General features: G+C 45.9%; 1 protein-coding gene and 1 long non-coding RNA gene across 3 annotated transcripts in view; one reads left to right on the forward strand and one right to left on the reverse strand.

The window, feature by feature from the left end:
• Positions 1-2,242: 2,242 nt before the first annotated feature.
• RPIA (ribose 5-phosphate isomerase A) overlaps positions 2,243-12,800 on the reverse strand; it is a 32,091-nt gene continuing 21,533 nt past the window's right edge. Inside the window, exons 5-9 of one of the 2 annotated variants that reach the window (XM_082426876.1) lie at positions 12,360-12,424; positions 11,054-11,122; positions 10,204-10,345; positions 8,592-8,691; positions 2,243-3,184 (exon numbers count right to left, since the gene is read on the reverse strand). In XM_082426876.1, coding sequence (XP_082283002.1) covers positions 3,090-3,184; positions 8,592-8,691; positions 10,204-10,345; positions 11,054-11,122; positions 12,360-12,424 — 471 coding nt within the window. In that variant the 3' untranslated portion in view covers positions 2,243-3,089. The remainder of the gene's footprint in view (positions 3,185-8,591; positions 8,692-10,203; positions 10,346-11,053; positions 11,123-12,359; positions 12,425-12,800) is intronic. The other variant, XM_082426877.1, reaches the window with a different exon arrangement.
• The window catches only part of LOC309643851, a 306,112-nt gene continuing 298,716 nt past the window's right edge, over positions 5,405-12,800 (forward strand). The window contains exon 1 of the long non-coding RNA XR_014254106.1: positions 5,405-5,438. This is a non-coding gene — a long non-coding RNA (uncharacterized lncRNA). The remainder of the gene's footprint in view (positions 5,439-12,800) is intronic.

The raw sequence follows: 12,800 nt of genomic DNA on the forward strand, positions 1-12,800 counted from the left end.
AAATGAACAGACACCACAAAGTTGCTGTGAGACAACAGGCCAAAGGCCCAGGCCAGCACCCGCACACAGTGAGGACAGGTAGGGCTGGTCACCTGGTAACTTTTCCTACCTCACGGCCCCTCCTCCTTACTGTGCTGACAATTCCTCTGTCAATCTGTCTCGCCCAAAAGGCTGGAAGCATCTGGAGCACAGGAGGTGTCTCGTCTCTGTCCCCACCCTCCCCCCTCCGGCCCCCAACTATTCCCCACTAAGAACTGGCACGTGATGGGGACTTGTTGATTGAAAAACACTTGATAATTGAAGAGTATCAAAACTTGATGAGCTCTAGCTGAAACCAAAGTACAATCAATCTGATTCAAATCCAAGTGATTATTTTTCCCCTTTGATGTCTCCCAGGAAGGTGGCAGCTTAACTTGATTATAAACCTTTCCCAGGGACTTCCCTGGTGGCGCAGTGGTTGACAATCTGCCTGCCAATGCAGGGGACATGGGTTCGAGCCCTGGTCTGGGAAGATCCCACATGCCGCGGAGCAACTGGGCCCGTGAGCCACAACTACTGAGCCTGCGCGTCTGGAGCCTGTGCTCCGCAACAAGAGAGGCCGCGACAGTGAGAGGCCCGCGCACTGCAATGAAGAGTGGCCCCCACTTGCCGCAACTAGAGAAAGCCCTCGCATAGAAACGAAGACCCAACACAGCCAAAAATAAAATAAAATAAATAAAAGAAACCTTTCCCAAACACTGGACTTGCAGCTTGCCCTGTGCCCCTCCGACTGATCATAAGCCTGCAAATTGTGTCCATCCAACAAGATCACATTTACTAACAATTTTATTGAAGAAACTTTAATCCAAATTGACCTCTAGAACAAACTGCTGTATGCGTACCTGAAGCACAGCAGGTGTTTTTTTCTTCTTCAAGAGAAGAAAAACCTCACATTCACACTTAAGGGAACTGCAGTTGGGTCACAGGTGTGAAGGCGTATGAAACCCTCTGAGGGTTTCATGTGCTGTGGAGCGTACAGGCGTTTTTCAGAAGCCCAGTTTAACTTTGTTTATCTTATCCCCGAATTTAATCCAAGAGCTTTGAAGGATCATTCCAAAAATCAGTTCTATCAAGTTTTCTCAGCTAAGACCTCGTGCCCATTTTGTGCAAAAATTACCTATCATCCAGACCAAAATAGTCTTGGAGAAAAATAAAGCACTCCTAACAATAGGTTTCCTAACAATGTGTGAGGCAACTTCTTTTTTTTTTTTTAATTTTTATTTATTTATTTATGGCTGTGTTGGGTCTTCGTTTCTGTGCGAGGGCCTTCTCTAGTTGTGGCAAGCGGGGGCCACTCTTCATCGCGGTGCGCGGGCCTCTCACTATCGCGGCCTCTCTTGTTGCGGAGCGCAGGCTCAGTAGTTGTGGCTCACGGGCCCAGCTGCTCTGCAGCATGTGGGATCCTCCCAGATCAGGGCTCAAACCCGTGCCCCCTGCATTAGCAGGCAGATTCTCAACCACTGCGCCACCAGGGAAGCCCGAGGCAACTATTTTTAAAGAGCACCTTAAGAGCAAAGAAGAGAAGGAATTCAGCAAAGAAAGCCTCATCAGTGCTCAGTCCTGATTGATTGACTTTTATTCTGCAACTTGATTTAGCAGGAATTCCAATGCCACTAAGTTCGGCAGCTATAATCCAAGCTTCAGAACAGGGGCCAAGGCGAGTGAAATGACTGTCTGAGGATCGTGCGAAGTCAGCACATGGCGGGGGGGTATCAGGGCTCTCAGCACAAACACCTCTGCAACAGGATGGATTCCTGAGTCCCATCTAGAACCACCACTGAGCTGATCACAGCCTTTCCGTTCCCATCTGAGGCTTTCTGGACGGTTCACTGCTTGTTAGGCACACTGTGAAGAGGACAGACTGGGAGAATACAGAGAAAAGTCAGGTTACCCATTTTACTGCTTGTCAGCTTCCAAGATCAAAAGTGTGACTGGTGTGAAACTTGGGGATAATTTGTGACTTTTGTTCAGCTGTGTTATCCTCTATTAACAAAGAAAACTAATGTCTTATTTGACAGAGGTCTCTGTAATAAAACTGACATCAAGCTCTCTCAGAAATAAAGGTAATACTTGTCTACTCTTTGGCTGAAGATTTCTTGAGTGAATTCCACCCCTTACCAAAGATCCAATGTAAAATGGGTGAGCAAAACTGATTCCTATTTTACTGCAAAACTGACAAAAATTCCATAGTAAAGACAAACAGTCAAAATGGCACCATACTGTTTTATTTCAACCTTCAAACAATATAAAGAGGTAACAACTTCTGATGCCAAACCATGCAAATAACAATAAAGGAACAAAAAAAATATTAACGACGAAAAGACAATCATTTAAAGGTGTTTCACAGCAGTGCTTTGGCAGTACTGGCAAGTACTTCTAGCCAACGGCTTCCAACAAGAGGGGTCTGAATGAACCCCCTGTTCTCAGCAAAAGAGCCCCCATATTTTCCCCCTGGTGGTCTACACACTCTGAGTCACACACACCACACCCCTACACTCACCGGACTTTTGTCATTCACATCTTACAACACGTAACTACACACTGTGCGTCTGTACACAACAAAAACTAAAAATAAAACAGTGTGGTAGAAAAGTAAACAAACTCCAGTGTTTCCAGTAAGGCATCAGGGAATCACTGCTGGCTGGGCCCTTCATTTCACCAGTTTAAAGAAAAGTTTGATTTACATTTCTCAGCAAACCCAATATTCAGAGGCTTCACCATAACCAGCAAGCAGGCTCAAGTTAAAAGTTTAAAAGACAGTCCTCCTTTTTTTTGGTAAATGTTTCATATAAAACATGAAATCAAGTTCTACTTTATAAAAAAACAACTGAGTATTTTTAATAGTAAAAATATATATGTTTATATTTCTCTTTTTAAAAAGACATTTAATAACAATACTTCAGAAGACCAGATTTAACCCTCAACCCCCCACCCTGCCAAGTGTCCACCTGGCACAGATACATTAAGGCAAAGGCTCCTGGAGAGGCATGTCCGCCTCGGCGGCGGGCTGGGGACACAAGGGGAACACATTCCGCTCCTGCAGGGCCGGTTTAGAAAGGCTTCTCCCTCATGTTCACTGAGCCGTCCTGCATCCCGAAGTAGACTCTCTCCGCCATGTTGATGAACAGGCCCGTGTCCACCACGCCTGCAGGACGAAGGACGGGAGGGAGCATTAAGTTTCAGGTTCCCAAGGCAAGAAGAAAACCAGGATCACAGGGCAGGGTCAGTAGGAGCAACTACCATGAACAGCACTGGACAAAGAAATGACAAGTCTAAGGCCTTCCCTCTCTCATGACAATGAAAAGAGATTCTGATTATTTTTATTTCTTCTTGCAATCCCTTCTCCCCTGCAATCTTGGCTTTCCCTCTATACTCAAATGCTCAAAGCTTTTTCTGGCCTTAGGGCCTCTGCTCACACTGCTGCCTTAGTCTGGACTGGTCATCTTCTCAGAGAGGCCCTCCATGACCACTCTAAGTGCTCCCACTCCCAGTCATCCTCAATCCCACTACCAGCCGTAGAAGTTTTCCCCACAAAGGGCTGGAACATACTTGCAATGCATATACCACATCAAGATATATAAACTCCCCAAATCAATAAGACGACAGACAACCTAGTAGAAAAACGGGCAGAAGACTTGAAGAGGGACTTCCCTGGTGGCACAGTGGTTAAGAATCCGCCTGCCAATGCAGGGGACACGGGTTCGAGCCCTGGTCCGGGAAGATCCCACGTGCCACGGAGCAAAACTAAGCCCGAGTGCCTAAGAGCCCGTGCTCCGCAACAAGAGAAGCCCACGCACCACAATGAAGAGTAGCCCCCACTCGCCGCAACTTAGAGAAAGCCCGTGTGTAGCAACAAAGACCCAACGCAGCCAAAAATAAATAGAAAATTAATTAATTATTTATTTAAAAAAAAAAGACTTAAAGAGGTACTTCACAAAAGAGGTTATCCAAAATGGCCAATAAACATAGAAAATGGGGGGCTTCCCTGGTGGCGCAGTGGTTGACAATCTGCCTGCCAATGCAGGGGACAGGGGTTCGAGCCCTGGTCTGGGAAGATCCCACATGCCGCGGAGCAACTGGGCCCGTGAGCCACAACTACTGAGCCTGCGCGTCTGGAGCCTGTGCTCCGCAACAAGAGAGGCCGCGACAGTGAGAGGCCTGCGCATCGCGATGAAGAGTGGCCCCCACTCGCCGCAACTAGAGAAAGCCCTTGCACAGAAACGAAGACCCAACACAGCCAAAAATAAATAAAGTAGTAGTTAAAAAAAAAAAAAACATAGAAAATGGTGTTCAAACTAGTCAAAAGAGAATGCAAATTAAAACAAGACACCACAACACAATCACCAGAATGAGTATAATGCAATTTGACTAGAATGCAAAGACACTCCCACATGCTAACAGTAGGAGTAAATTGGCAAAACCACGTTGGAAAATGTTTGTTGGTACATCTTCTAAAGCTGAACATATTCATACCTTATGATCCAGCAATTCTACTCTTTGGTATATAAAGTATATATTAGGTATATATATGGCCCTCAACAGACATGTATGAGAACATTCACAGCAGCACTTTTACTAATAGCTAAAAACTGGAAACACCCAAATGCCCGTATGAGTAGAATGGATATACAAACTTTTTTTCACACACATAAATATGATGGTATACTATTCAGTAGTGAGAATTAACTACAACTGTAAGCAACCTTCGCTGAAAATATTTACGTATATACACATACTACAGTGAGATAATACAGCAATTCCCCTACATGCGAACCTTCAAGTTGTGAACTTTCAAAGATGTGAACGTGCATTCGCATGTCCAATCACATAAGTTAGTTCACGTGTCCGGCATACACTGTCACATCCGTGCATCCTCTACAAGTGGTTGTGCTTTTGTGTACTTTACTGTACAGTACTGCATAGAGTACAGTAGTATACTATCTTTGTTTCAAGCCCAGGATGTCTGGAAGCAAGCGTAAAAGCAGCAGTGATGTAGCTGGTACTACTGTACTTTTCAAGGTACCGTACTATAAGATGTTTTCTTGATTTTTTGTTTGCTTTTCATGTATTATTTGTGTGAAAAGTATTATAAACCTATTACAGTACAGTACTATATAGCCGATTGTGTTAGTTGGGTACCTAGGCTAACTTTGTTGGACTTATGAACAAATTGGACTTACAAATGTGCTCTTGGAACAGAACTCGTCCATATGCAAGGGACTTACTATACTGTTCAACTATCAAAAAAAAAATTTGGGAATTCCCTGAGGTCCAATGGTTAGGACTCCGAGCTCTCACTGCTGAGGGCACAGGTTCGATCCCTGGTCAGGGAACTAAGATCCCGCATGCCGCACAGCGCAACCAAAAATAAATAAATAAAATTAAAATAAAAAAAAAAAGTTTGATGGACCCAGTGTGTAGGGGAAGCAGCACCTGCATATACTGTTGGCAGAAGGGTAAACTGATGCCATCCATGGAGGGCAATTCTGCACCAATAGCAAAATCAGGTACACTTATTCTTTGATCTGGTAATTCCCTTCTAAAAAAAAAAAAAAGGAAACAAATATCTGCTAGTGGGGACCTGGTTAAATAAATTATGTGATAGCCACAAAATGGAATGCCATGCAATTATTTTTTTAAAAAAATGAGGAAGCTCTTTTGTGAACCATTACATAATAATCTTCAAGATGGGAAAAAATAGGAAGCAAACCACGTGTCTAGTGTGCTGTCACTTATGTAAAAGGAGACGGGGCGGGGGCTGATTTGCGTTTATGGAAGATCAACTCAAGAAGGACATACAACTTTGGCAGCGCTGGCTGCCTCCAGACAGGGGGAAGGGCAAAGGGATAGAAGATAGAGACTTTTCACTGTTTACTCTTGTAATTTTGAACTACGTAAATTCAAAAGGATAAATAAAATTAAAATTTTCAAAGACAGCCCCCAATACATAAACAAATAAAATCATCTACCGGCAATAAAAAGCCACCAGGTAGAGAAAGGAGCTGCTGAAACACAGAGGTCCCCAGCACCACACTGGGCCGCCACGACTGGGGCCTCCCAAAGACATGCCAAGTGGCCACTCAAGACCCATCCTTTTCCAAAATTCTGTAATACAAGGTGACAGCTTCCACCTGATCCAAGAGAAAGCCAAACTGGCTCCAGAAAAGACTTCAAAGAAAGAGCAGAGATGCATGGCAGCAGTCTAAGGTTGGATCTTACAGCAACCTCTCTTCAGATTACTGAGATGCCAGGAGCGACTGACCCGTTCCTACCCCCACCCTCCCAATTAGCGGAAAGGGCAGAGGTGGCTCAATGTGAACATGGGGGAAAGAACCTCTGCTCTGGGTGCAAACAATGGAACACCCAAGGGCGTGACCAGCCATGGACCAGTTTAACTGTCCTTTAAGTGTCCTCACATAAATGAACGTACATGGGACAAGGGCAGGGTGACAGGATAGACAGGGAAACTTGCCCTCTTTTCCTCCCTTGATCATGGTCCAGCAGCAAGTATCTTAAGAGACCAAAGAGGAAGAGAAAAGAGAATGAGAAAGAGAACCAACCGCACTGATGATCCTGGTGGCACTGCACTAAATAATTTAACATCTAGCCTCTCTTTTTTCGTTTTCTTCATGTTAAGTTCCTAATGAAACTCTGAACTTCTCTAGGATGTAGCGTCTACTTACTAAGGTGGAGAGCAAAGCATGGGAGAAATCTGCTCACCAAGGAGATCTCAATGTCTCAATACACCAAGAAAGGTCTGAACAGGTGCAAGAGAGCTACCTAGTGGGCACTGCAAGAAATCCACCTACAGAGGAACAGCGCCAGCAATGGTGAGCGGTTTCCTGTGCCGCCCCTGGGTTTGTCTGTATTACCATTCGGGGCTAAGTCTCCCATGTTACTAACAGTGACCTCTATGGCTTCTCTTCCTCCTGCCTTCTTGGCTCTTTAGTTCTTCCACTAAAAAGTTAACACTAAGTAAGGAAATAAGCATAATTCAACCCATTTTCTTTACATAGTAAATCTGGAAAAAGATTGTCAATAGAAGACTAAAATAGTAGACTAAAGTAAGGTTGGAGAATTAGCTCTTTATTACATGTCTATATATTTTTCATTTTATATATTTATATGTATTTCATTCCCAAATAGCATGGGTAAATCAGAAAGTAATCTAGCAACTTAATTAATGATGAAGACAGTATACTTCCTTCCTAGGGATGTACTCATTCAACAAATATTTCCATGTGTGCTGAGCACCATTTTAACTCATTTACTCCTCCCAACAATCCTATGAGGTAGGTACTAAGAGCAGCCTCTTTTACAGAGGAAGAAACTGAGGCGCAGAGATTTAACTGACTGCACAAAGGTCATGTTGATAGAGCAAGCCTGGGTTTGGATCCTTACCCAGGATGTCTGCTCCAGAATCCACTCCTAGCCACTACAATCTACTAAACTGACTTCGTCTGCCCCATTAGCTTGCTCTGGCCCAAGAATACTTCATGGCATGGAATAGTCCCAGTTGGAATCTTAGTCGCTCGATATCATAAGACTTGTATCTCTCACATCTGCCTCCTCTTTTTAATCCCCTGGCATGAGCCCTCAGTACCACCTCTGGCCTGGACTCATAACTCACCCCGACACTGCCCACCCAGCCTTCGCCCAGGGCCCAGGGCCCTGGCACAAGGTGGACTGCAGACACCCCCCTGCTCCAAAGGTCCGTGTCACACAACCCCCTCCTGACCTGGCTCTCGACGAAGGAAGGACTAAGAGTTCAGGGTCTAGAGGCAGACAACCCAGGCTCCCACCTTGGGGCTGCAGCCCTTGAGCAAATCATGTACCCTTCCTCGATCCGTGTCTTCCTCTATAACTATCTCATTAAATTGGGGGATCAAACGAGACGTTTTTCAACACTTAGCACAGTGTCTGGATCACTCTACACTAAGGCACAGGTCCAAAGTCACCTCTCCTCCATGAACCTCCCCACGCTTCGCAGAAGAAGCAACTCTAGACTCTTGGTATTCCACATTCCATCTTATTTGTAGGCACAGCTTCTAGGCAGCCCCACACAGCTTTCCCCAGGTTCACATCAACTCTCCCTGAGGCAGAGCCCACGTTCTATTGACAGGAGAACGCCCTGTAACACATGTCACAGCACCCTGCCTGTGGCAGGAATCTAATGTGTGGGTGACCTGAGTCATTCTCCCCCAGAGAACACGCCAAAATCAAAGAGGCTGCAGTCAAGCTCCTGAAAGGAAAGGCTCTTCGCAGAGAGGGTGGGCTTATTTCAAGGCAGGCCCCATCTGACACCCCATCAGCTCCAGGCCTACCCCAACTGAATGGGTTGTGAAATGCCAACCAACGAAGCTGCGAGGTGAGCAATAACTCTTCTTGGAAGGAAAAGGCCAAGGCGTGAAGTTAGGAATTCCAAACACAGCATGAAGGAAATTCTTTCCCACCAAGTCTGGCAAAGCCCACATCCATCCACGGCCAGAGGCAGGGGACAGCTGCGAAGGGCGGCGTGGGCGTCTGTGCTCAGTGAACGCCACTCCCATTACCTGGGATCATTTTGATCGTTGTGTTCACTTCACTCCATTTGTGGACCCGGTCAAACTTCCAGTCCAGGATAAAATTCCCATTATCCGTCACCACAGGACCCTAGAAGATAATTCCCCACACTTACAGAGGCCATGTAGATACAGGCAGGCAGAGAGGAGCAGGAGAGCGGAGGTGACAACCAAAGACAAGTATCTTAATTAACCCGCTCCAACCAGTACCCCTGCCTCGTGCTTTCTAGGAGGCAGGAACCTGGGAGTCAGAACTGGAGTCTTGAAGCCATCCATCCAGGCATAGATCTCACAGGAGCCATTAACCTCTGTGAGCCTCAGATTCCTCAACGGCAAAGAAGGGATAATGAAATGTACCTCATCAGGCAGCTTGTGGGTAAGCCACGTGGGCAAGCGTTAGCCACAGCGAGGGCTCACTGAGTCTTAGCTATTACTAGAGTGAAAAACTACAGCAACAGAACAGACTACCAACATGGCTCCACACCCCCACAGCCTCACGTTAAGAACCATCAGTAATGCAACGTAAGACAACGCTCCCCCAGGTGGGGCAGACCCATCTTAAAAGACAGGGAGCAGAGATGGGTCCTGGGGTCAAACAGGCTGGGGGTAGTTTTACTTAAGTAATCCAGAATTCCGCAACAGCTCTGGGCACTAGAAAGCGCCGAGGAGCATAAATGTTGACAGAACACCACAGTCAAAGGCAAGGAAACGAGGACTCCTCTGCAAACTGGAGAAGGGGTGGGAGGCCAGTTCAGAACGCCGCGAAGGCAAGATGCTGGGCTCTAGCGTGGAGGAACCCCAGCCGTGAGAGGGCACCCCAACAATCTCCTCTCGGCTTTTCAGCTACTCAGGGAGCCAGAGTCAGAGCTCTGCACAACCGGTATGATTAGGATTATGGTTTTGTAAAAGTCACAAAAACACCAGGCAGAAAACGCGGCAAAATAAAAGTTCATCGGGGTAGAGTTACAGATAATTTGCTTTCTCTTCTGTACGTTCCAAACTTTTTATAAATAGTTCTGTCTGCAACTACAGTTATTTTTTGGAGTATTGCTGTTGCTTTTTTGTTTATTTAAGTGTAAGAAAAAAAAAAGTTCTGTGCAACCCACTTTAGAAGCTGAAGAGAAACATGTGGACTAAGTTTCTGGAGTATACTCCTGGGGAGGAATTCACGTCCCCCCAAGAAACTCTACTTCATTTAACCACAGAATGAGAAAAGAGGAGGAAAAATAAAATTACACCATGAAACCTGAATAACTTTCTGCCCCAGGTGGGCCTCCCAAAACCCATTTTTAGCAGCTGTTAGTCAGAGATCCAGGCCTCAGGTACAAAGACCAGAGATAACCTAAGGAGCACAGATCCCGAGGGACAGAAAATACGCCCATCTGTACAGAGAATATGCATTGCATTAAGTATAGTCTTACCTACATGAGTTTGAATGTGGAAACTGATAAAGCCAGCGCTCTAAAAGTAAACCAATAGGCTGATTAAAAATAAACAAACAGAAGCCACCTGCCCAGTCTAGGCGCAGACCTAATGGAAGCAGGAAGGAGGACACAGCCCTGAGAGCCTGGAATGCCTTCCAGAAACCTCCCTGGCCACTTACTGCCTTGTTGACAGCCATTCGAAGTTCAATCACACCCCCAAACTTCTGGGTCACAGCTCGGCTCACGGGGACATAGGCCATCGGGATGACCTCGATGGGGATTCCCTTGTGCCACTGATCCCCGAGGTTCTTTGAATCCTTCCTGGAAAGAAAGAGTCAGAAAGTACAACAAGTGTAAATAAGCTCAGTGGTACAGACACAGCAACTTCAGGCATGGGGATAAGAATGAGGTAAGAGGACAAGGGGAGCGAGCAGGGCCGAGTGCACGGGGCTTCAGATGCATTGGCTGTGTTTTACCGTTTAAGAAAAGCAGTAGCTTTTGTAAGTAAATATGACAAAAATGTTAAAACCTGGATGGATGTGACTGGCTTGTCATATACAGGTGTGAAGAACATAATCATTTACAGCTGTAATTTTTTTTTTTTTTAATTAACATGCTCGCACAAGCGCCTTCTATCAGACTCCCTGAAGGAGAATCTGAGAGCCTGGTCAAAGACTGTCCACAACACAAGTCACGTGTGGCCCCAGAGGCTGCAGGGGTGCTGGGTCACTGCCCAGGGGCAGGGCTTGACCTGCTTCTTCTGAGGCGCCTTGCTAGGAGCGAACGAGTGACAAATAAGGACGCGCTCTGTTAACAAGGGTGCCGAGCTGCTTCCGCCTCCTTCCAGGGGACACATGAAACAGCAGCACCTAACTTCAGCACGAAAGCAGAGCATAATCCTCCCCGATGCTGGCTACGTCACAGACTGTTAGGAGAGCCCCTCCCTCCACCTGTTTCCTCCTCTGTAAAATGAAGCCTGGGGTCCGATCTACCTCCTCAGCGGACAGTTCAGAACGCCGAACGTCGTACCTGAAATCGGCAATCACGATGAAGCGACTGGCATTGCCAGCCACAATTTTCTCCTGGGTCAGGCAGCCTCTGGGGGATGGGGAAGAAGCAGCAAATGAACACAGGGGTAAGTAAGACAAAAACTGAATTTGGGAACTAAGGTCAGATACGGGAAACCAAAATCCACTCAATTCTGGCACTTAAAGAGAAATTTAATTTTTAATTCTTAAAGGAACACCCCCCCCCAACTCCATCATCCTGTGCAACGGACTGACTTGTGTCTCCCTGCCCCTCCCAAAAAATTCAACTGTTGAAGCCCTAATCCCCAATGTGACTATACTTGGAAGATGGGGTTTCTAAGGAAGTAATTATGGTTCAATGAGATCATTAAAGTGTGACCCTGGTCTGATAGGATGGATATCCTTTTAAGAAGACACCAGAAAGCTCTCTTACTCTCTCTCCCTCCGCCACAGGAGGCTGCACTGAGAAGGCCGCCATCTGCAAGCCCAGGGCTTCCAGAACTGTGAGAAATACATTTTTCCATTTAAGTCACTAAGTCTAAGGTTTTTGTTATGGCAGCCCAAGCTAAGACATGCTGTTTCCAGTAAATGGACTAGGGAAACACAGCCTGTGTCTGGGAGAAATGGTTCCCAGTCGGGCAGCGGGCATAATCCCATCTAAGATGCATCTGCCAGGAAGCACTGTGCCTGGGGAGAAGCCATCTGAGCATGGCATGAGGCGGAGCTTCTGCAACTGGAGAAGTAAGGACAAGCTTTGAACAACCTGCCCTATCTGCAATTTGACAGCCAGGGTTATAAAGTGAAGAGAGCACAGTGAGATTTCAAGCAAATTTTGTGTCACTCCATAGTCTGCTTGATTATAAGAACCAGGAGACCAGGACTTCACCTCCTTCAACTCACCACTTCCTAACCCCCCAAAATAAACACCTAAGGAACACCCAATAAATGTTTTCCAAATGAATGAATACATACATCACTAACTGCTCAGAGCCCACAGACCCAGTAATCTAGTCCTGATAATATGTTTGCTTTAGCCTGTACAGTTTTTAAAGCTGGAATCAGTAGAAGGCAGCAAAGAGAACCCATTAAGATGAATAATTTCATTGAAGAGGCCCAGGTTCCTGTCACCAGATTGCTACTAACAACCAGAAATGCCAGGCTGGTTCTACAGCCTTATGCTATCCGCATCCGAGTAGAAAGACAAACTCACGTACATCACAGCGGCAATGTGTTTATTCTGTATTCCACTTTGCTTTGCTAAGGATTAACTGGCAGATATTCTGCAAAAAAATCCCCACAACACTCACCCACCACCCTTGATGAGATTGAGATCAGCATCTACTTCATCAGCACCATCGATGGCAAGGTCAATCTGTGTTGAGGGTAAGGAAAGATATAAAAACCACTAAGCTTGAACATGCAATAGCTCATCAGGTCCCAGCAGCCTTATTAGCCAGGCACAGTTTTTCCTATTTAGCCAGTCAGGAAACTGAGGCTCTGAGAGGTTAAGCTATTCCACTAAGGTCACCAGGAAACAAACAGGGGAACCACACCTGGGGCCAACTCTTACCCACCACTTTATACTCCCTTTACTCATTGATGGGCTTCTCTGTGGATGAGCTGGAATTATTGAGAGCATGCAATCTCAACGTGAGTAACTTCACCTCCAAGTACAGAAGGAGGTATACAGTATATCTGTGAGATTAAAATTTCACTGGGGGTGGGCATTAATGGAAAAAAGGCTGAGA

This window comes from Balaenoptera physalus (assembly GCF_965194825.1).
Source record: "Balaenoptera physalus genome assembly, chromosome: 15".
In the NCBI taxonomy this organism is placed as follows: domain Eukaryota; kingdom Metazoa; phylum Chordata; class Mammalia; order Artiodactyla; family Balaenopteridae; genus Balaenoptera; species Balaenoptera physalus.